This window comes from Dasypus novemcinctus, chromosome 12 (assembly GCF_030445035.2).
Source record: "Dasypus novemcinctus isolate mDasNov1 chromosome 12, mDasNov1.1.hap2, whole genome shotgun sequence".
Lineage (NCBI taxonomy): Eukaryota > Metazoa > Chordata > Mammalia > Cingulata > Dasypodidae > Dasypus > Dasypus novemcinctus.
In genome coordinates, this window is record NC_080684.1 from 34,097,766 (window position 1) to 34,121,969 (window position 24,204).

Consider the following 24,204-nt stretch of genomic DNA (forward strand, 5'->3'; position numbering starts at 1 on the left):
GGCCCTGGCACGTGGATGCCCCCTGCCCCCCATCAAGTACAGAGTTAACACACAGGTGACACCCCCGCCCCCAGGTTTCCAGATACACAGCCCAGCCCACTATCCAAGGACCCAGGCACAGATTGCCTGCCAGGGACCCCTCCCATACACACACCACCCTCCCATGGCCATCAGCCCCTCAGAATCCCAGACACAGAGAGCACCCTCCAGGGACGCAGAGCACACACGGTCCGGGACCTGGGCCCGGCCTCGCCCCGCACTCGGGCAGCCCAGCACCAGGAAGGGCTGAGGGCGGCGGGCCTGAGAGTTGGCTTCCCTGCCCGAAACCCGGACCTGGGATGGCAGAGTATCTGTGGCCTTCTCGCTCCCTGAGGAATGTGCTCTGGCAGCCCTGTGCAAACAGCCCTCCCACCCCCCTCAGCAGGAGAGGACAGGGGCCCACTCCCTGGCTCTGCCAGAGTGTCCCCATGGAATCTGCCCAGCCCTGGGAAAAGGCCAAAACCTCCCACTGGGCCAGAGCCCAGTTCCTTAGAGCAGCGTCTCCTCCCCCATGTCACCCAGTGCTTTCCCAACCTCCTGCCCAGGAGGCTTCCTAGGTGTCAGCTCTGGGCCCCCTCCCTACCCCCTGCCCTGCCCACCCTCAGGAAGCCAGGTCCCAGCACAGAGTCACACAGGCCTCGGAAGGAAGCTGCTTTATTGGAGGCTACAGACATCACTTTTCAGGCTGATTGGCTAATTCGCAGACTTTGGGGATCAGGGATGGGAAGCGGGGTATCCTCCTGTGGTTCAGGGGAGGAGGGAGCTGGGGGTCTCCCTACATTGTGGTTCGGCCACGGACACCCTTGTGGGTGGTAGATGTGGTCCTGATGGAATAGGCCTTGACAGCCCCTGGGCCCCCACCGCTCGAGAAGCTCAAGGCGTTGCTGCCCATGGTTCCTCCAAATGCCACCCCACCGCCGCCGCTGGCAGTGGAATCCATGGCTGCAGAGAGAGAGGGGAGGAGGGCTGGGTCGGCAGAGGCCCACACCAGGGAGCCCCGTTCTTCGCTCCACGCCCACCCTCCTGCCGTAGCTGCCCCCACCCCTCCCCACCTCCCTCCATCAGCCAAGCCCCGGTCTCTGATTGTGGTAGGGGCTGCCCCACAGGGGCTCCTGCCCCACCCTGCCCTCCTGCCCCTGGCCCCCTGGCTGGCTGAGCCTGGCTGGAGGTGAGCTCCAGGGAACCTGATAGAGACTGTGGAAGGGGAGAAGGTTCCTGGCTACACAAAGCAGGGCCCTCGGGCCAGTCCGCTGTTCTACAGACCAGCCTAGTGTGCACTGCACAGGACAGGCTCCCCCTGGACCACGGCCAAGGACTTACAGATGTTCACGGTGCCCACTCCATCACCGGCCAACCTGGGGACAGAAGAGACACCTGTGAGTGCAGCTCTTTCTCAGTGCTGGAGGGACACACTCCCAGTCAGAAGGAAGGGACCTAAATGTCCAAGGCACTCGTGGTTTGTGTGACTTGTCTTTTCTCACTCTAAACAAATGTTTTGTGCCTAATTTTATGTCTGTAATTTTGTATTCTTAAAGTAGGCCCCCAAGATCGTGTGCGCTTCAGGATAACAAGTCCTGGATCTGTTCCTAGGGAAGGCTGAGTTGAGGGATAAAAATAAGTTGTATCTCTCCATGTCCCCAAAGGATTGGGGAAGGGAGAGTCTTCTCTCCGAGAACCAGAAAACAGCCCTGATGGTTGCAACCTAGACTGAGGCTAGGCCTTCAGAAGGTGATGACTCAGCTTGCTGAGTGACTTTGGGCACATCATTTACCCTCTCTGAACTTCAGTCCCACATCTGCACCTGTCAGGGTCCCCCAGCTCTGACCTGTGAGGAAAGAGGCTCGGGGTATGTAGTCCTGAGAAAAGGGGGACCCAGACACCCATGGTGGAGAAGGGTACAGAAAGAGGCATCTTGGCTGAGGCAGCTGGGGACAGCCCTGTGCCCCAGCTCAGCTGCTCTCTCTTCCCAGAGGCCCTTGCTGTTCAATTCCTCTTCCCACAGATAAGACTGGTGCTAAGTCAGGGAGAGTCCAGAGACCTTCCTCTTCCTCCCCAACTCCTGTTCCCCAGCTCTGATCCTGCTGCCATGGTTTTCTCCCACTGCCGGGTTTCTTCTCTCCCTCCCCCCGCATCCAGGCACCCTGCCTCCATTGCTTCCTTTCTCCCCACTTCATTCCCCTCCACTGCAGCCACCCTCCATGCTCTCCCCTACCCCTAAGCAATAATGGTCATCAAAGAGAAAGTGCTTTGTAAGCTCAGAACTTTACAAACGCAAGTTACAAATGCTGCCTTTGCAGACGTTTTGTCTCCTCCAAGGATCTGTAAGCTCCCTGAGGGCAGAAGCGTGTCCTACATGTTCTCCACCTCCATGCTGGGGCCCAGCAAGACAAGCAACAGTGGGTCCTACTTCCAGGGCTTCATCCACACTGTTCACTCGCTCCATCTCCAAATGCGGACCTTCCCCCAAGGCACAACTCTGAAGCCTTGCCCATTGACCGGTAGACTCGACCAATCCACCGATATGAGAATGAAGGCCCAACGTAGGCGTCGTGTCTTTCCTGAAGACCTCCCTATGAGACCAACCCATCCCTTCCTCCTCTCTGGCTGCAGGTGAGTATGCAAGGATCCCTGGGGACAGAGGGAAATTACCCTCCTCTACCCCCTTCAGTCAGTACCACCTAAGTTAGCACTCCATTACATAGGGAGAAGCAGCCTGGTATCCCAGAAGATGCTTGGACTGGAATCAGTGGAGCTTAACTGCACACTGGCCCTGTTCTCTTAATAAAACTGACCCGTCTTCCCTCTGTAAATTTAGGAATTGATAACACATGACCCACTTCCCTGAGTGTGTTCTGAGGATCGAATAAGATGCCACACTCAGGAAGGAACTGCTCCTACTTCATTCGCCCACTAAGTTTCACACCATGTGGTTGTTCCTTCCAGGTCATCTCATTGACGGCAAAGAAGCAAGCATCATCTCTACCCTCCCACCATGTAGACAGAGAGATACCGAGCTGTGGGCCCCAAGGAGCCCCAGAAGGATCTCCTTCCTGCTTCCGCATCCTCACCTGCTCTCCTCGCCCTCCAGCAGCTTGCGGTAGGTGGCGATCTCGATGTCCAGGGCCAGTTTGATGTTCATCAGCTCCTGGAACTCGCGCATCTGGCGCGCCATGTCCTGCTTGGCACGCTGCAGCGCGGCCTCCAGCTCCCTCTGCTTGGCTTGCGCGTCCTTGACGGCCAGCTCCCCGCGCTCCTCGGCCTCGGTGATGGCCGCCTCCAATTTGGTGCGCTGTTGGCGGTCACGGGGCTGTGAGCTGGGGGTCAGGCTCACCAGTCACCGCCCCCCCCCCCATCCTGCAGCGAGCACCCTGGGCACCTTGCTTCAGGTGGCTTCATGGCCATCAACCTACTTCCCCAAGCACCAGGGAATTCTGAGGGTCAAAAACATGACTTTGGATCCCCGAGACCTAGGTTCCAATTCTGGCTCTGCCATGGACCAGCTGTGTGACCTTGGCTGAGTCACTTGACCCTTCTGACCCAGGCTCCTCCCTCCCAAGGATTAAAGATGGCTCTATACACACGAAGTCCTTGGCACAGTGGCCGGCACACAGTAAGTGCTTCATAAATGTTACCTATTAGGATTTATAAATGCCCAGTGCCCGAAGCTGGAGGAGCTCCCAAGCATGGAATCCTGATTGATCCCCAAATATCAGGGAGGGCCGATGAAGACCAGAAATCACCTTTAAAGCAGGGACCAATTTGGAACAGGCCCAGCACATGGGGACTTGGAGCAGAGCCCTTCTTGGAGTCCCCAGACCCACAAGGCATATCAGCAGCCCCCTGGGTTTGGCAGGAGTGGACTGATTCCCACTGGACCTGCATCTGCTGTGGGCCACTGCCTCGTCCTGCTCAGCTCCAGCCCCCCGACAGGGCAGATACCCTGACTCTAAAGCCTTGCCCTGGCCAGCTGTGAGAGAGGAGAACCAGAGCTGGGAGAGGCTTCAGCACTTGGGAAACCACCATTCACTGCACTGTGCTTCCTCTCCCGGGCTGGGAGCCGGCCGGCTTCGTGGGGTGACTCACGGCCCTGCTCCACGCCAGGAGGCAGCCTCCGCCCTTGTGTAAACAGGCCTGCAGGGCTCTGAGGGGAGGACATTTCTGGGTAAATCATTCCCACACCCCTGGCCCCAGCTCATCTGGAAATTAGCTTTCTGTAGCTGCTGCACGTGTCACTTTCCCTGCCTCCCCACCTGCAGACACCTGCTCAGGCTGAGCTGCCCTTGTCCACAGCCAGGCCACAACCAGGGCGTGGGGGACCTGCCTTTCTCAACGGCGCCCACCCCAGCTCCCAGCCAGGCTCTCCATTCCAGCCGGGCACCCATCTGAGACCCTGTGCCCCTTCCACGTGCCAGGTGCTGGGAAGAGAGGGGCAGTGAACTAGATTTGCGGGGTCCCTGCTCCCATGGCTTTTTTAAATATATTCCAGTGGAGAGGGGAGGGAAGTCAACGAATGAATTAACAAGACAGAAAATTTCAGATAACGATAGGTGCTTCAGAATTTCAGACAGGCTGCTGTTATCCTGCTGCTGGGGGTCAAAGAAACCATCTCTCAGAAGATGTGCAGAGCTGGGAGAACCACGTCCCAGGGAGATGGGGACACCGCGTGCAAAGGGCCTAAAGCATGAACACGCCTGGGAGATGCACGATCACAGGAGCAGACGCGTGTGGCTGGAGCTCAGCAGTGAGGGCAGTGGCGGGGAGCGGGGCAGGGACCTTATGAGCCACAGCAAGCATTTTTGCTAGCCCCCCCAGGCTGTGAGCAACCAGGTCCAGCATCTTGCCCCCGGAGCTCAGTGCAGAGAGTGCTCAGTACCAGTTTGGTAAGTAATGGTGGTTCTTCCCTGGCCGTCCAGCCTGCGGCTCCCTCCACGGCCTCTAGCCCCAGCCCAGGACGTCACTCCTCCCTTTGGCCTCGTGCCAAGAGCTGGCCGCAGTGAGGCCATGGGCTGGCTAGAGGACGTCCTGCTCACAGCACAGGACATCCTTCCCTGCCTGTTCTGGAAAGCTCACAGGAGGGCCTGACACCCGGGAGCCGCCCCAACCCGGGAGCAGGCAGGGGCAGCGCTGGCCTGGGAGCGGGGAGGAGGTAGCCCCACCTGGTTCTTGACGGTCTCGGTCTCGGCCCGCATCCTCTGGATGGCCCGGTTCATCTCGGCAATCTCGTTCCGGGTCTTGCGGAGATCCTCCCCGTGCTTCCCAGCCTGGGCCTGGAGGGTCTCGAACTGCAAGGTCCAGCGGGGAAGGTGGCGAGGGTGGGCCAGGGTTCCAGGCCACTCATCCCTCTCCCGAGCCGAGGAAGACCCCAAGTTCTGGCTTCTCTTTCCAGGGAGAGACCGTCTGACTGCCAGTAACCTTCTCCCAACCCCGGGAGGCCCGGACAGGTTGGGGAGCGAAGCCTCCTGAGGGCCCACCCCTGCCTTCCCAGGGCTCTCCCGTGCCCGTCGCGTCCAAGCGCCGCAGACTCACTGAACGCCTGAGCGCCTCGCCTCTTCACCCCCCCCACCAGCACCACCCATTGCACAGTGGAGGGGACAGTGAGGCCCAAGTCGGTGGCAGAACCCACCTCAGGTGCCCCTCCTCCAGGAACACTTCTCGGGTTTACTCCCTCTCCCCCCGCATCGCTCCCCACCCCATTCCCTCGTTCCCACGCGGGCAGCTGTCCTGCCACCACGCGGTGTGCAGTGATTCACCCTCCCAGTTCTGGGGCCCCACAACCCGGGATCTAGGCCCTGCTCCTTCATCTGCTAGCTGTGTGGAGTTGAGCAAAATACTTAATGCCTGGGTGCATTGAGTTTCCTGACCTGTAAAATGGGAATAATAATAGTCCCTCCATAGTAAGATTGTTCTTTGGATGTTAACGCAGGAAGAGTTTTGAAACATTGTCTAGCACTGTGTAAACACTTGACAATTTTTAGCCAATAATTATTCATCCATGCCTGCGTCCTCTGCCCTGTCTCCCCCTGCCAGGCCCGGGTCTCCCCGAGGGCAGGGACCTGGCCTTGTCATCTTCTTGCCAGGGCACCGGGGAGCACCACAGACTTAACCATTGGTGTGCCAGGACGGCGGGATCCCTGACCCCAAAGGGCTTGAGGCAAGAGGAGGAAAGAAAAGCTGCCACAAGGGGCCCTGCCCGGAGGTAGAAATGTGCCCCACCCACCACCCACCTTGGTCTGGTACCAGGCCTCGGCCTCGGCCCGGCTGCGGTGGGCAACCTCCTCGTACTGCGCCTTGACCTCGGCGATGATGTCATCCAGGTCCAGGGAGCGGCTATTGTCCATGGACAGCACCACGGACGTGTCCGAGATCTGGGCCTGCAGCTCAGCCAGCTCCTGTGGGGACAGGCCAGGCCGTCGGCGACCGAGACTCACGCTGGGACGCCTCCCCCCGCAAAGGAAGAGGAAAGAAGAAAGGGGGCCTGGAGCGGGCGTGAGTCACTAGGCAGTGCGGGGGACACAGGCTAAGTGCTCCCAAAGGAGCCCACTAACAACTCAGAAACAATGGAAAAGGAGTCTGGGAGAATTAGAGGGGATCAAGAAAGGGATGGTACGGCCCAGGCTGCGACGGCTCCCAGGCTGTGGGGTCTACCGGGAAGGGGGGCAGCAAATGGGAAAAATAAGTTCTATCCCACCCTATAATGGAACCCTCTGCAGCCGTTTAAGATAGGCCACAGCTGTACTTACCAACAGGGAAATACGTCCATGGTATACTGTTACGTATGTATTTGTAATTCTATTTTGATTTATACATATATTTTTTTTTTTTTTCTTTTTTTTTAGGAGGTACCGGGAATTGAACCCAGGACCTCATCGATAGGAAACAGGCACTCAACCACTGCGCTACATCCACTCCCTTATATTGATATATATATATTAGGCCTAAAAAGAGATCTGGAAAGGTAGGTACCAAAGCATGAATCATGCATATAGGTGATCTGTTTTCCATTGTATGCTTTACTTAATTTTCCAGATTTTTGCAATGGGTCTGTATGGCCTTCATCATGAGAGTAATTGTTTCTCTATCATGTGATGGTCTTCTGAAGGCCTAATGGGACAGACCTGTGGAAATCCACTCTGAGGAGCTAAAGGAGGCTGGATGTCCAAAGGACAAGAAGGAAGAGAAGAGACAAGTAGTCTGTAACTAGCCTGGGTGCTAATAATTCCACCCCACCCCAGCCCTGCCAGATGGCCCCCACCCTGCCTTCTGTTCAAGGCCAGGGCCTCACACTGATGAGAGAGGAGAGGTTTTAAATCTTCAAAGGCCAAAGAAGCTGGAATATCTGGGCAGGGAGAGAAGGAGAGTACAGGATGGAAGCAAGGACAGAGAGCGCGGCCCCACGGGCGGGGGCCACCCACCCAGTCCCTCTGGGAATAAACCCGCCAGCACCCCATCTCCCCACCTGGGCGCCCTACCCACCCCAGCCAGTCCACCTCTGAACACGGTCGCAGCACGGGAGCCTTTCCTGACAAATGCTGCGGTCATCCCCTGTCTCTGCCAGGCCAGTCCTGCTACTGCTGGCTCCTCCAAAATCCCAGACCACCCTAGATTCCCAAGTCCAGAAAGGATAAAGAGCAGCATAAATGCCCCCAGCCCAAGCACCCACACAGCCCAGAGCAGGGGCTGGGGCTGATGGTCCCCCAGTGAGGACGGGGCACGTCTCACCCTGCGGAGGTCCTTACCATCTCATGGAAGGTCTTGAGGAAGTTGATCTCGTCGGTCAAGGAGTCCACCTTGGCCTCCAGCTCCACCTTGTTCACGTAGGTGGCGTCCACATCCTGGGGGCGATGAGAAGAAGGGGCAGAGGGACACCATGTCCTCAGTACATGAACCTTCAGGAGGGGTGGGAGCAAGCCAGCGCCGCCAATCACAGGGCCCCGTGCCGCTGCCGTCACACAGTTTCTGCAGGCTGCCGGACACGCCCGCACCTAGAAGCTTCCAGCACGGTACCCGCCCCCGCTGGGTGACAGGCATGGGGTCTGTGCATTCTCAGGAGCAGAGGGGCCTTCTCACCCGGAGTCCCAGGCCTGGCTCTTGACCAGTTCCTAAAGCTTTTGAGGGTGTGGACACACCCCTGGCTCCCCCACCTACTACCCGTGTGACCTTGAGCAAATTCCTTTGATTCTATGAGCCCCAACTTCCTCATCAGTAAAATGGGGGACCAGAAAATCATTCAGACTCCAGGACACTGCTCCTAGATATGAAAAAATCTCCAACCTAAAGGTTTAACTTGCGACAGGGGTGATTCTGATGCAGGTAGGCCACGGATCACACTTTAAATACCACGGGCTGAGACGACGGCCAGGCCCATCGAGCTGTACTTTCTTAATAAACTCCTTGAGAACAGGGCACACTCCTTTCTGCATCACCAAGCACCCAGTGTTCCAGGGCAGGATGCATTTCCATGCATGGGCCTAGAGCTGCTCAGCCAGTGTGCATTGATTGAATCAGAATCTCAAAGAGCATGTAGTTCCACTCTCTAAACCTGCAAAAGGCCTTCCAACCTGGGCTTCATGTCTCCAGGAACGGGAAGCTCACTGCCTCAGGGCAGTCCATTCTACTCATTTGACAAATATTTCTGGCCTGTCATGTGTCACCTCTGTCTGTAAGGAAATATTCTGACTTGTGAGAGCATGTCCTTACTTGGGGTTGAAATCGTCCTCTCTTCCCGCCATCCTTTGGTCTTAGTTCTACGCCCCCCGGGGGGGGGCGTGGCCAGGGTCAATTCTAGCCACTCACCTGACAGGCACACACACATACATACGCACACAGGACCAGCTCTGCTCTGAGGGCTTCCAGGCCCCACCCTCTCCAAGCCCCTCACTCTCCTTTTGCAGAACCCAGGTCAGACCTAGGTCACAGGTCCCCACTGTCTGCTCAGGTGACATGGCCACATGGCCCCCCGTCCTGTGTGTTTGTGGTCAATCCGCCCCCAGCCTGGCCGCCCCCCTCACCTTCTTCAGCATCACGAACTCATTCTCAGCAGCTGTGCGACGGCTGATCTCATCTTCATACCTGCAGTAAAGAAGGGGCCGTCATGCTGGTGGAGCTCTGCCTCCATCCCCCTGATATCCAGGTGTGGAAATCTGCCCTGTGTCTCCCCTTCACCCTCTTCCTAATAACACACCTGAAAAAAATAGGTATCTGGCCTATAAAACCAAATTTCCCAGACTTTTCCACGTAGCTATTCCTGGGGCTTTGAGCCTGAGGCTGGGATGGGAGGGCAGGGAACCATGCAAATTAAAAGGCAAAGGCTGCCCTACCTGGGACCCAGAAAGCAAATAATAAGGGCCACGCTTAGGGACTGCTTATGGCGGGGCCTGCGCTGTCCCATGCTTCCTGTGCACGACCTCACTCTGCCCTCACCACAGCCCTGCAACCATGCTACTGGGAGGAAAGCAGACCAGAGAGGCAGAGGGATCTGCCCAAGTCCCTGAGCTGCAAAGTGGCAAAGCCCAGACTTGACCCCAGGGCCCTTGCCTTCACCACTGCCTAATCCATGAAGAAGGGCTCTCATGGAGAGGAACTTTGTGGAATCAGGAAGGGGGGTGCAGGAAGTCCAGGAAGACGCAGGCCCAGCTGGGTGGCCTCCCCCACCTTTCTCCCCGCACTGAACCTCCTCCTGACCCACAAGAGGACCTCGGCGAAAGAGCGTGCAGAGGAAGAGAGGGCATTGGCCTAACCCGTGTTTACTTGGGGTTTCAAAATATGGTGTCAGAAGCAGGAATTCAACAGGGTCCAGAAACTGCTGGGGGATTGGCAAAAGTGGCCATGGGCAGCTCTGGCAGGGAGCAGGATGCCCAGAGAGGCCGGGCCTCTCCAGGGGCAGGAAATGGCCAGCCACATCCCCAAACTCACACTCCCTCGGGTCTTTTAGAAGAGGTATGGAACCTCATAGGAGGCCAAGGTCATCAGTGACGGGCCCTGAGGCTGCTTAAGCAGGAGCTCCCTGAGCAGCTGCTGACCCCCTTCCCCATCCTGGAGCTCAGCCTGACTCCACCAGAGGTGCTCTGAGGGCTCCGGGGCGGGGGTAGTGTGTGCACATGCATGCACACCCGTGGGAGTACCTGACCAGGGGCCTTGCCGGCTGCCCCGGCCTTTCCTGTCCTGCACCTGCCTGGTTCCACCTGCTGTGGGATTAATCCTATTGACTTTTGCCCTAGGGCATCGGGTGGGGGGGCGGGCACAGCCAGGCAGAGACCAGGTGTGCTCTCCTCCACTCTGAGCTGTGACTCCGTCATGCACCCCAGGCGGAGCACACAGCGCTGGCTGCCGAGCCCACGGAGCAGGTGTGTCAGAGCGGCGCCCGGCCCAAGCCTCAGGCTTTGGTTTCCGTACAATGAGAGCAGAGAACCCAGCGGGCACCTCCAGGCCCTGTCCACAAACCCCAGCCTTCCGGGCCCCTCTACTCCCTGCCCTCCTCCTGGCCTCCTTTTGGGCTCCAGCCTTGACCAGACCACCCCTCCCACTGCTCACAAAAAACATTCCCCCTCCTCGCTTCCTTCCTTTCCAAGTCGGCTCCACATCTCCTCCTGGGAGTCAGGAGCCCAAAATGCAATGCCCAGCTCTCCTGGTGACTTGCTATGTAGTCTCGGTCAAGTCCCTGAACCTCTCTGGTCTGTAGATCCCTCAAACTGAACAATCTGGAATTGGATCTAGAATAATCTGCGAGGGCCGTGCTTGGTCTGAAGCACATCTGTCCCACGACAGGCAGGCACCCGAAGAGAGCAGCCGCAGGCCAGCACCCAGCTGAGCTATTTCCCTGCGACCGAGTTTGGGGGAAAAGCCAGACTGGCTTGGAAACAGTCCCCAGTGGCAAAGAGGTGGGGAGGAGAGGGCAAGGACTGTGGCAGTAAGAGGCTTCCTTCGGGGAGCTGTCCTGAGCACCTGCACCTCGGACCCCTGACCCCTATGGGACTTGCAGGAGGGTCATCTGAGGAGGGGCATGCTGGCCCGCGGGCCACCCCGGGGGGCTTTACTTATTCTTGAAGCTGTCCACCATGTCCTGCATGCTCTGCAGCTCGGCCTCCAGGTGACCCCCATTCGTCTGCAGAATGTCCAGCTGCCGTCGCAGGCCCAAGATGTGGGACTCGAAGACGCTCTGCAGGCTGCTGCTCTTGGTCGACTTCTGCTCCTGCAGCAGCGCCCACTTGGTCTCCAGCAGCTTGTTCTGCTGCTCCAGGAACTGCACCTAGGAAGGAGGTGAGGGAGGAAACTCACAGGGGGCCCCACAGCGCCACCCACAGCAGAGACAAGGATGGTCTCTGGCCACCCAGCAGAGCCCGGGTCCCACGAGCTGTTCCCTTGACCCCGACTCACAGCTCTTGCCCCCTCCTCCAGGAAGCCCACTCTGGATAACCCTCCCCGCCCCAGAATCCAAGAGTGTGATCCAAGGAGCAGGTCTGCCTGGTGCACCGATGTCTCTCTGGTCTAAGTTCTCAAAAACCCAAGCTTAGAGTCTGCTCCCCCCAGTTCCCCACTGCCTACAAGTGACCGCCCTTCTCCACCTCCTCCCCAAGGGGCTACCCTGCCCACATCCCTGTGTCCGGGGCCTGATGGGCCCACATCTTCCTTCCTCGGTATCCTTTCTGCCTTCCTCCAAGTCTACAACAATCCCAGGGAAAATGAGCACTTCCTAGGTGACCAGCCCTTTGCCCCCCCCCCCCCCCCGGGGCCCAAAAAGGTGCCTGAGGGCGGGGGGATAGGCAGGGGATGCAGGAGGAGGCTTCTCAGAACCAGCAACTCGGGGCTCTAGCAGTAGGCAAGGGCCGGGCCCCGGGACACCCTGGAAAAGCTGGAGGCCTGGGTTGGGTGAGTTCTAAATGGCACAGGAGAGGAAATGGCAGGGGGGGGGGAGTGGGGGGAGGGCTCGAAAACAGAGGAGGGAAAAGCCTGGAAAACCAAGGAGACACGCCCTTGGTGCCTGTGTCCACCCCACTTTGACCCCACCCTTCCCACACCCACCACTCAGTCTGCCAGCCACTGGGACCAGGATGGGGCAGGAACAAGTGGCCAGGAAGAGCCCCTCCCATGGCCCTGCCCCAGGGTCCCTCAGTGTCTCCTTCCTGCCCCCAAACCGGCTGTCTCCAAGGGCAGGGTAACCTCACCTCCTGCCACCAAAGTGAGGCTCGAGGACCAGGCACGTGGAGCGGGTGTGACCGAGCCTCCCTCCTCCAGCCCTTTATTCCCAGCTCCTGCCTCGGTATCAGCAGCGGTGAGGGAGGCCAGAGAAGGGCACGTCACCCCACCCCACACAGCCCCCTCTCAGGGAAAGGGACCCGGCGCTGCGTTCTGGAGCTTCCAGCCAGATGCTGGGGACAAAACTGGCCCCAAGAAGCCAAGCAGACTCACAGACAGGGGGACAGAACTCAGGCGTGCATTCTGGAAGGGGAGGGCGGGGCAACTGGGGAAACCTCCTGAAGGCAGGGGGGCTTGGAGGCAGAGGAGGACAACAGGGACAGTTAGTGGAGCCCCCCCCCCCGCCCCCGCCCCCGTACTGGCAGAAAGAGAATGTGCCAGGGCTCCCGGTTCCCGGCCGGCAAGGGTAGGGCGGCTGGAAGGGCCTGGAGCTGCTCCGGCAGGGTCTGAGGGGCTCACCTTGTCGATGAAGGAAGCGAACTTGTCGTTGAGGGTCTTGATCTGCTCGCGCTCCTCCTGGCGCAACTGCTGGATGGAGGGGTCGATGTCCACCTGCAGCGGGGTCAGCAGGTTCTCGTTGATGTTGACCACGCGGATGCCGGTGCCCGCCGGGGCCCCGGGGGCTGAGCGCACCGCCTGGCGCGACCGGGAGGCGCCCAGGCCGTAGAGGCTTCTGCTGCCCAAGCCCCCGGAGTGGCCGGCGCTCAGGCGCCCGTGAGCGCTGCGCCCCGGGAAGGTGGCGGACCGCGAGCTAAAGACGTGGCTGCTGAAGTGGGCGGACATAGCGGCTGGATCCGGGTAGACCTAGCTGCGGGCAAGGACGAGCGCGAACTCTCGGACTTTCTGGTGGTCCTGCCCCTTTTATCCGCTAGGCGCGCGCGGATCAACTTACACAGGTAGGGGCGGGGCTGGCGGCGCGCCACCTTTCTCTGGCGCCAGCTGGGACCGCGCTTCCGCGATCCTCGATCCTCGATCCATGCCACCCACCCCGCAGGGGCTGGGGCTCTCGGTCCCAGCAGCGACGGTCCAGAGGGGGGAGGAAGGCTGCGACTGACCCAAGCCCCCAAACTCCCTGCTTTAGGCGGAGAGCGGTGGGGGACAGCGGTCCGAGCCAATCTGAGATGCGCTCAGTCAGGGAAGGCTTCCGGGAGGAGGCTTGGGCCAGAGAAAGTGAGCGATAAGAGATGGGGGAAGGGTGGACACAAAAGTTCCAGAACCTGGAGTCAGCACACAGGCCCCCGAACTGCTGAAAGCCAGAAAGACCTTCTCCGAGATGCCCTCCCCACGCCTTCCCAAGTCCAGCTCAGAATCTTGAGTAACCCGGCCCCTGGGTGGGCCTGGCACCCCTAGCTGCCTCCCCCCGGGTCACATCCCCCCACAGCTCATTCCCACGCAGAAACTACACTGCTGGCTTGTGCCCCACTTCTGGTTCTTCCCTTCCACCATGGGAGTGTGCACCCCGGGCGTGGGCCTCCTGCACCCCCAGTTCACACCGCTGCCCACGTAGTTGCCCCTGGAGAAAACGGGGTCGCCTGTTTGTATTTGCGACACTTCTCTGTGTGTACCCACCGCGGGCCTACAGGCCTCTGCCTCGACATATGCGTGCACGTGTCTGGGAGCACGCTTACTTGAGTGGGAGCGTGTGTGTGCTCACGTACTCGAGGGGGATCTGTGGACACATAATTGCACGCACTCATCTGCATATCCGTGTGTGTGTGCTTGTATGTGCACTCAAACGCCCCCTTCCGGCCCTGCCACCCAGAGTTGTTCATCTAAGGGACCTCTCCCACGTGAAGCCACCACCAACTAATTCCCAAGTTTCAAACCCAGCTCAGAGGGGAGGCAGGTAAACATGGTGCCGGGACAGTCATTGAGGGGTGCTGGCCTCACTTCCTAGTGGCGACGAGCCACACCGCCCCACCCCATTTTTCCCAGACTCCGCTGAGGGACACCCAAAGGAGCCTTTGGGAAAGACACCCTCCCAGCCTGTTCCTGTAACCCACCTTTAGCCCTACCCAGTGAGCTGGCCAGGTGGTCACCCCAGCCCAAGCCCTTGGGGGAGTCCTGGGGGCGAGCAATGGAATGCCTTCCTGGTTTGCCATCTCAGTTAGACAAGGACTTGCGGTGAGGCTGACCACAGCGTCTTTGAAAGTCCCTGCCGTGCCCTTTCTTCTCTCCCCCGCTGCCCCATCCCCCGTTGGTTTGGGGACATCTCAGGCCAGAGGCAGAGGAATGCCCAAGGAGGCCTCAAGTGTCGTCTTCTCTGTGATTTAAGCCGAACTTCTCAGGGGTTCCTTGAAGAGCATACAGATTTCCTGGCCCTGCGACATATTTGCAGTTTTGGGCGTCTCAATCCTCTCCCAACCACCAAGAAAGCCAAATAACCAATTTTCACATTTCCACACACATACCCACAGACCCCTCAGGGGTCTTTTCCACTCTCTCCCCCACCCACCCACCCAGCAGCCCACAGGACCCATGCACCCCGCCCCCTGTTCTGCTGCGGGCCCCTCTCACCCTCTCCCGACCTCAGCCCTCCCATAGACCCTGCAGTCTGGAAGCACACCCCACCCATCCGGAACGTCCCCTTCTCCCCTAGAGGCTCCCGTGAGAGCTTTTTGCCAGGACCCCACTGGTGACCTGCCTTGTGACCCTGGACAATCGCTCCACCTGCCTGGGCCACCATTTCTTTCCCAACAAGGAAAGCCCCAAGTTCCATATGTCTGTGGGTCCTTCCACTTACCTAACACCTAGAAGGGGATAGAGTTTGTAGAGGGAGCTGGGGAAGGACATTGCCAAGGAAAAAGGGTCTGGGTGAGTCAGGGGACGAAGGGCAGCAAGATGGCATCTGCCAGCAGGGCTGATCAGGTAGGCAGGCACGTGCTCCCTGACGGAAGAGGCACCCCTAAACGCAAGGTGTCAGAAGCTTCGAGATCAGCAGGAGCACCCTCCCGCCCTGCTGCGATTTCACAGCATTCCGTGGGAGGTAAATCACCAGATTTGCTGATGCCTCAGGGACCTCAGATACTGCAGAAAGAGTAAAATCGTTACCTATATACAGAAGGAAACTTATGTCTTAAGAAGAAATCGAATTTATCCAACGTGAAGGTCCAGAATAATCACTGACAAGGCTGATGTTTATCATCAGACAAAAGAATTATCTTTACAGTAAAGCAACTTCCAAATGACAAGCGAGCTATTGTACACGAAACAACTTTCATAAAATGAAAATGAGAGAAAATTTAGATGGACCCTTGGATCTCCTAACTTACATATCTTGGTCAGCTTCACAGCCTTACCTAAGTATTTATAAGCTTTGTAATTATTAAGGTATACATTTTTAAATGTTAGCCTATTAATTTACTCGGAAAGTTTTACCACTGTTGAACTAAAAGCACACAATGTCTAGTAAAATATTATAGGTTTACCCTAATTTCATTTTCTTTCAGGTGCTGTGTAGAGTTGGGAAGAATTTATCAGGTAGAATTACTGCTGATTAGGACCAGTGAAATAATGACTCTACTAGTTGTTCTTAATTCTCTACATTGACAAGGTTACTGGAGTATAGCTGGCTTAATAAGCATATATGACTCTAAAGGATAAAAATATAGCCACAGAGAAACAGGTGACATTATGGTATTGAGACCAGGGAGATGAAGCAAAAGATTATTATTTATAACCTATATTTAGAGAAAAAAAAAAAGTCAGAGTATTTAATGGAAAATAAAATTCTAAAATGAATATAGCATAGGGAATAAATGTTTGACTAGAAATTGCAGCTATGTTTTGGTGGGTGTTAAAATGTCTTATTCTTTGGGTTATTTTACAGTTTTGATTGTGACCATGTACACAAATCCCAATAACCAGTAACTTTCTCAAACTTAATGTCTAAAAACCTCATAAAACCAACCTAAAGATTTACCTTATAAAGGAATTCATGAAACAAACAAAAAAAAAAGGGTCTGTGAGTTTCTCAGGCCCAGGCTTCAGCCCCCGCTGGCGCAACATTCCCCCTAGCAGGCCCCACCCTGGGTCCTCGCCTGGCCTCTCCAGCCCGTGCAGGAAGCATTCCTGGCAGCTCCAGCTCTGTCCAGTCTCGCCCTGTCTCTACGTCTACCCTCCAGCACTCTGAGTCCCCTAGGTGCGGGGACACATAAACACCCTCTGGAAGGGTTTGCAAGAAGCCATCAACACCCAGAGGGGGAGATCAAATTCCTGTCCCACGAGAGCGCACCGGCCAGTGAGTCAGCCAGAGCCATCTTCCAGCCCCCAGCCCTTGCCCCTGTCATCCTAAAAGACCACCTTATGAGTTTCCGGGCAGAATTTTGAGACCCGCAAAGCCTCCCTGCCCCCCAGAGGCACACTGCCATCTCTGCAGCACTGTGTCCACCCCCCCTCCTTGCCCCTGCACCCCCTGGAGCCCAACTAGAAGCAAGCAAGCTGTGCCAGCCGCTCTGCCCTTCTCGCTTCACCACAACCCCAGGCCCGCAACCCTCTAAGGGCACACTTGCTCTTAATCCTTCTGAGACGCATTCTTTTTTGCTCCCTGCTGCACTTTCAGAACCGTTATTCATCACCCATCCCATAAAAGCGTGCCCTCTGATTCCTAAGAAAAAATTAAGAATGAATTTTTTTCATTATCTTGGCATGCGAAGGCTTGCAATCTTAACAATACTGGTCATGTATTGATATCAATAGTTTTTTAAAAACTTTATATCAATAACATCAAAAAAAAACAGACGAAAGGCAACTTAACTAATTATGGTGACATTACTTTTAAAAATCCTGTCCAGGCATGTTTACCTTATTTCATCCTAAAAACAACTGAGTTTGTTTTTAGGAATATCAATAATTGTAATAATAGTAATCATTAATTTAGATTGATAATTATTTAATTGGTGGTATTAAAAAGAATGACAGCTCTATGTACTGATTGAGTTTTCCCCATTTTATATTGATCAAATGCACAGATCACTATAATTTTTTAAAGATTTATTATATTTATTTTTGCCCCCTTCTCCCCCCCGCCCTTTGTCTGCTCTCTGTGTCCATTCGCTGTGTATTCTTCTGTGTCCACTTGCATTATCAGGTGGCACTGAGAAACTGTGTCTCTTTTTCGTTGTGTCATCTTGCTGCATCAGCTCTCCATGAGAGCGGTGCCTTTCCTGGGCGGGCTGCACTTTTTTCACACAGGGCGGCTCTCCTTGTGGGGCGCACACCTTGCACATGGGGCACCCCTATGCATGGGACACCCCTGCATGGCACAGCACTCCTTGTGCGCATCAGCACTGCACATGGGCCAGCTCATCACACAGGTCAGGAGGCCCTGGGGATTGAACCCTGGACCCTCCATATGGTAGACAGATGCTCTGTCAGTTGAGCCACATCTGCTTCCCAGATCACTATAATTTAATAAGCAGTTGTTAAAATTCCTGCCAGACCCTCCTTTGGCGTTTGTGTTTCTGGGTGATGGAGCTGGACTCAGATGTGATCTTTGTCCACAAACCTCTCCTGTTACTTTTACCAGAACTGTAGTTGGTGCTGAGGTTTAGTGTATACCCAGGGAACCTGAATCTCTGGACTGACCATGTGATAGCCAGGCCCTGAGCCTCAACAGACTTGCAGCTCCTACACTCTGGTTTATTGGACTTACCCCACTCAGCTAACATGGAGGTGAAGGTCAACCACCACACCAGGGAGCCAAGAGTGCCTACAACTGAAAGCAGGAGAATTGCATCCAGCATCCATGTGGAATCTAAGCCCCCTCTTGATATAGATGTGGAGTGGACATGGCCATTCTAGGGTCCACAGGATGGAGGAATAGAGAATTTACCTATTAGAGTAGACTTACTGATATTCTATTCATGAACTATTGTGATTAGTAATCGAAGAAAATGTGGCATTGGTGTGGAGAAAGTGGCCATGGTGGCTGCTGGGGGTAGGGAGTGGGAGGAAGAGATGTGATGTGGGGGCATTTTCGGGGGTTGGAGTTGTCCTGGGTGGTGCTGCAGGGACAGTTAGAGGACATTGTAGATCCTCCCATGGCCCATTGGGTGGACTGTGGGAGAGTGTGGGCTATGGTGTGGACCATTGACCATGAGGTGCAGCGGTGCTCAGAGATGTATTCACCAAATGCAATGAATGTCTTATGATGTTGGAGGAGGTTGTTGTTATGGGCAGAGGAGTGGGGTGAGGAGGGTGGGGGTATATGGGGACCTCATATTTTTTTAATGTAACGTTAAAAAAATAAAGAGAAAAAAAAAATTCCTGCCAGGCTCGTGCTATCCACCTCCCCTGTGGCTGATCCCTGCGGGCCCCAGGCCATCTCCTGACCTCCTGACCACTCCCTCAGCTTCACCTGAGGGTCTGGGCCTGGTTCCCGGGGTCCCTCTCCCCTCCGGGCAGCCCTTTCCCCGTGCAGATGGCCTACCCAGCCTCTCGACCTTATCTGTCCTTGAGTTCCTCAAGTCCAGTAACTTTCACTTCCACCCTTCGCTGCCTCTGTCCGTGGCCACACTCCAGACCCCACACTGCTCCTCGGAGACCTCAAGCTCTGCTGTCACCCTGCAGGACATTCATAACTCCCAAGCACGGCAGACGATTCTTCAGCCACACCAGCATTCTCAGTCCTGCGCTCGGTGGGCCCATTTTCTCCCCACCCACCACCCTCCTTTTGGACTGTCTTTCCAGAGTGCACCCCATGACTGCCTCCTCCTCTCTGGCTTTCTGACCCCTCAGCCTTCCATTCCCCAGTGCCTTCCGCTACCTGGGCTGTGCCGCCAGCTCCCCTGTGGTTCTGTGCCCTCTTGCCTGCACACTGGCTACCCTCACCTGTCTCTCCTCTTGGCCAGCCACATCCTGGCTTTTCCCACGTACTTGCTCAATTTTCTGGGCTTGTGGACCTGGATATGCAATAAATGCTTCCCCTACTTCTTGGCAAGGGTCGCTGTAATGTACAGTGAGCAGATGGCGAGCCAGAAGCGGGAGCTCTTCAGCAACCTGCAGGAGTTCGCGGGCCCCTCCGGGAGGCTCTCCCTGCTGGAGGCGGGCTGCGGCACCGGCGCCAACCTCAGGGTCTACCCGCCGGGACGCAGGGTGACCTGCATTGACCCCAACCCCACTTTGAGAAGTTCCTGATCAAGAGCATTAACGAGAATGGACACGTGCAGCTGGAGCGCTTTGTGGAGGCAGCTGGGGAGGACATGCTCCAGGTGGCTGATGGCTCTGTGGTCTCACACCCCATGGAGAACCAGGAACAGAGTTCCCTGCAGGGTGCGCAGGGTGCTGAGACCAGTGGGTGAGTGGGGCAGGTAGGGGAGACCCATCTGCAATGTGTGCCAAGTTGGATGAAGCACTGGCCTCATCAAGACACCTGGCTCTGGGAACAGCTCACACTGAGGGTGACCTTAGAGAAGTCACGTCGCTCATTCGTTTATTTAACCAACCAGTATTTAGAGAATGTGGGCTATGTACAAAAATACAGGGTAGCCAGGAAGAGAAAACAAGTCTCAGAGAGGTTGCGCAAAGACGCAACTGAAACTCAGGCACCTTAGCCCTAGGGCCAGAGGTCTTTTCTTCTCCTCTGGTGGTTTCCAACCTGATGTCTTCTATGTCCCAATACATAGTCCAATGTTCTAAAGATGAGAATAAAATGTTCCCTACAGGGCATGCCAGAACTTCTCCCTTCTCCAGCAAAAAGAACTTGTAAATATACAGATAGCCATCGTTATGTCTTGCGTTCCTCAGTTTTTCCTTTGGGGGGCTCACAGCGTTATCTACATACCACTTTCTAGCCCTTTTGCCTAGTGACAGTCATTATTATTGTTTCTGAAAAGAAAGGGGTCAGATGGCGGACAACAAGTTTCTCTGAAGATATAGCTTATAAATCACCTTGCATCTTTGAATATTATTAACTTTTCAGTGTTTCTTACTTCATTGTCTTTAAATGTAAAGGTAACCCATACATCTTCAGTTTAAAAATAATTCAAAAATTAAAGAAACAGAGGGAAAAAATGAAAGTTCCCTTTCTCTTCCCTAAATACCACTTTCTTTACCAGTCTCCATAGGTAGCTACTGTTAATGGGTATCCTTCCTCTATTTTTTTTAATTCATGCCTTCCCTGCCTAGTATTTGAAATTTATCTATACACCTTATCCAGATACAATTAATATCTATATACTAATTGTTACTTTCATATTTCAAGTTATGTTTGAGCCCATAATTGACTATCAACAGGACAAAATGATATAGTGATTAGGCCTTCCACAACTAAAACGAGACCTACAGCACATTTTATTTCTCAATCCTCCTCCCCTCTTTCCTCTCAGCCCCATAAACCCCTCAATCCTAGATCCCAGGTTTGGTTGAAATAATCTGTAGTTTTAGTTTCAAGTTATTACTAAGGTTTTTCTCCTTCTTCTTCCTATTTCAAAAATCCCAGGAAATGGACGTGGCTCAAGCAATTGGCCTGCTCCCGTCTACCACATAGGAGGTCCAGGGTCTGATACCCAGGGCCTCCCTGGTGAAGGCAATCTGACCCACATGGCGAGCTGGCCCACATGGAGTGCTGGCCTGCACAGAGTACTGCCCCATGCAAGAGTGCTGGCACAGCAAGATGATGCAACAAAAAGAAACACAGAGGAGAGATAATAAGAGATGCAGCAGATCAGGGAGCTGAGGGAAGTGCAAGAGAATGATCACCTCTCTGCCACTTTGGAAGGTCCCAGAATCAGTTCCTGGAGCCGCCTAATGAGAATACAAGCAGACACAGAAGAGCACACAGCGAATGGACAGAGAGAGCAGAAATGGGGGGTGGGGGGAGGCAGTAAATAAAATAGATATATAAAAATCTTTTAAAAAATCCCTTCTGATTTATAGCAATGTAATATAGCTCTGCCATCCATTTATCTACTATAAATTTCACTAGATTTATTGCTCCCCATGATTTCTTTTGCTCTTTGTCTTCCCCTATCCTGAGTTTTTAATGGCTTTTGTTTTGGGTTGTTGTTGTTTTTTAATTCCTATTTGTAGTTCTTGAATAGTTTTCCTATAAATGGTTCATGGGGATATGCTTACAGATCTGAAAATGTCAGTCTTCTTCCCTCACACTTAAATATTTTGACCAAATACCTTGGGTCTGAGTCCTCTTCCCCCCAGAAGTTGTGCCATGGTCCCTTGTCCATGGGCTTTCCAAGTTACAGATGGCTTCAGGGCCTGTCTGATTTTCTTTTCTTCGTAGATAACCTGTTCTTGTTATTTGTTTGATTGGTTGGTTCTGCACATGGAAGTTTTTAAGACTTAGCTTTTTCTTTTTTAGTTCAGAAATTTCACCTGGATATGACCAGGTATGTGTCTTGCTTTTTTGAATCTTGCCAGACAGTCAAAGAACCCTCTTGATCCAAATACTCAAGTCTTTAACTCAGAAAAGTTTTCTTGTAATGTTTCTTTCTTTATTGGTTCTCCTCCATTTGTTCCTTTCTCTTCGTCTAGACCAATTATTATTCCATTATAAGATCTCCTAGCTTTGATATCCTTGAACATCCCTTTTCATTCATAATTGCCATTTCTTTCTCCTTTTGGTCTAAGTCACAAGGTAGTTCCTCCATTTCTTTTCTAGAGGGCTCACTCTAGGGTTCAACAATGTTTATTCTCCTTTTCACTTCCTCTACTGAATTTTAAATTCAGGACTTTTTCTAATTGCCCAAACCTTTTTCTCCTTCCCCGATCATTCTTTAGCAATATGTTGTTGACTTCACATAGAAGTATTTTTGTGGGAACATTTTTCTAAGTTCCATCTTATTTTTTCCATTAGATTTTCCTCAGTAGAAGACCCCTGTTCAGATTGCTCAAGCTGCCATCCCTCCTTACAGCAGGCAGTGAGTGGGCTGGGGGGCAGGACCCCAGCGTCTGAAGAGCGGGGAGAGCCTCATTGTGCCGGGTGTGACTAGGGAAGGGCAGTTTTCTCCCAGCGCAGGCAAGCAGAGGGGGTCTCCTCCAGGGTCACCGGGGTCAATAGGTTCAGTGGGCTTCCCTCCAACCTTTGCAGAGAGTGCCTGGAGCTGTATCCTTCCCCGTCCTGAGGGAGTGGATACTCCTGGCCCCAGCCATCAGGCCCCCCACCCAGAGGTCTTGGCTCTGCTAGACAGACACAGTTCTTAGAACCCTAGGGCCAAGGTTCTAAGAACTCTAAGCATCTGAAGTGTCTGCTCTGGGCTCCAGCAAGAAAACAAACATCACCCACCGCCCTCCTCTGCTCATAACTCATTGAACTGCCTTTTTCTGTTCTTTTGTATGTGTGTGAATTTGAAATAAAGCTGTTAATAAAAAAAAAAATTAGGTGGACAAAAAGAAAAGATGTACAAGAGAACATCAGTAAAATGTGAAAACACCAGTTTTTCTATAGAAAAATATCAAGGACAAAAACATGAAAAATATATTTATGGGAAATCATATGGCTACTGATCTAGTTTCATTAAAGTTTACTCTGTGAAACCACCCTTCCTTCCAAATGTAGGGAAAATTTCAGTGTTCTCCATAAATACTTTTAGGTAGGTTATGGGAGAAAGAGCTTAGTATTTAAAAAGGAACAGAGGTAATTTTTCACTCATCAGTAAGCAGTGGGAAGTCAGAAGTTGGATCTCTTCATTTTGCCTCCCCTGAGTGTTCTTGTTTCCCCAATGCACCTTGCCCAAGGAGCATTCAGTCTAGATAGCTGCCTGCTTTTAGGAAAATACAGAGATTTGTCAAGTCACTAGAATTGCTTAGGGGTAAATATCTTCCCTCTCACTTGTCAGAAAGCTTCTGCCATCATCGCATGGAAAATGCATTTCAAATTCTAAATAATTTTATATGGCCTAAATCCATTTGCAGTAAAACAATGTTCTATTTTTCATTCAACCAACAGAATTTCTATTGAAATTGAAAAAAAAATAAATATTATGAGATATTTTTTAATAGGAATTGGCTCACGTGACAATGGGGATGGGCAAGTCCAAACTCCATCAGGCAGTCCACAAGCTATGAATTCCCCAGGAAAAACTGGCTAGCTGAAGCAGAGATGGAAAATTCTCCCTTCTGCCTGGCTGAAATCAGCCCTTCTCCTTTTAAAGCCTTCAATTGACTGAATGAGACTTCTCTCATTGTTGAAGGCAATCTCCTTAGTTGATTGTAGGTGTAATCAGCCACAGATGGAACCAACTTATTGATGATTTAAACCCACTAAATATCCTCAGAGTAACAACTGGATCCCATAGCCTGGCCAAGTTGACACCTGAACTTAGCCATCACAATATATCAAAGATATATATGTACGTGGTTTAAAGAGGAAGCCACAAGGCTTATAATGAAAACTAGCAGCTCTCACCCACACACAATTTCTACTCCCCAAAGTCAACCACATTCAAGTTTCTGCTTTTTGCTTTTTAAGTTTATGTATGTATCACTAAATACAATAACAAATTAACATGAATACTTCTTTATTTTTCAGTTTGGGTTTTAATTATTCGCAATCCACTCTGGAAAGTGAAAATTTACAACCACCCACCATCACCACAATTCCCCTTTCCCCTCCTACTTAGAGAGTTACTTCATCAATCCATACCCATAGCTAGGGAAGCGGATTTGGCTCAACTGATAGAGCATCTGCCTACCAAATGGGAGGTTCAGGTTTTGATCTCCAGGGCCTCCTGGCCCATGTGGTAAGCTGGCCCATGCACAGTGCTGATGCATGCAAGGAGTACTGTGCCACACAGGGGTGCCTCCTGCGTAGGGGAGCCCCACATGCAAGGAGTGCACCCCGTAAGGAGAGCTGCCCCACGCAAAAAAAAAAGTGCAGCCTGCCCAGGAGTAGTGCTGCACACATGGAGAGTTGACACAGCAAGATGACACAACAAAAAAAACACAGATTCCCGGTGCCACTGACAAGAATACAAGCGGACATGGAAAAACACACAGCAAATGGACAAAGAGAGCAGA

The 24,204-nt window shown here is 53.6% G+C and overlaps 1 protein-coding gene across 1 annotated transcript; it reads right to left on the reverse strand.

Moving 5' to 3' along the window:
- Positions 1–677: 677 nt before the first annotated feature.
- KRT7 (keratin 7) lies at positions 678–13,076 on the reverse strand. The gene is made up of 9 exons (XM_004460948.5): positions 12,691–13,076; positions 11,073–11,284; positions 9,048–9,108; positions 7,776–7,871; positions 6,264–6,428; positions 5,196–5,321; positions 3,108–3,328; positions 1,360–1,394; positions 678–981 (listed from the first exon to the last, which is right to left on the reverse strand). The coding sequence occupies exons 1-9, from the start codon at positions 13,012–13,014 to the stop codon at positions 815–817; spliced, it is 1,407 nt and encodes a 468-aa protein (XP_004461005.1). The 5' UTR covers positions 13,015–13,076; the 3' UTR covers positions 678–814.
- Between the last annotated feature and the right edge of the window lie 11,128 nt (positions 13,077–24,204).

Bases quoted from the DNA above. Each gene is read 5' to 3' on its own strand.
- KRT7 (XM_004460948.5), bottom strand. From the start codon at position 13,014: ATGTCCGCCCACTTCAGCAGCCACGTCTTTAGCTCGCGGTCCGCCACC. The intron at 11,285-12,690 runs GTGAGCCCCTCA...CCTCCTTCCTAG, and splicing joins TCGCTTCCTTCATCGACAAG to GTGCAGTTCCTGGAGCAGCA. The intron at 7,872-9,047 runs GTGAGGGGGGCG...CATCGCCCCCAG, and splicing joins AGTTCGTGATGCTGAAGAAG to GATGTGGACGCCACCTACGT.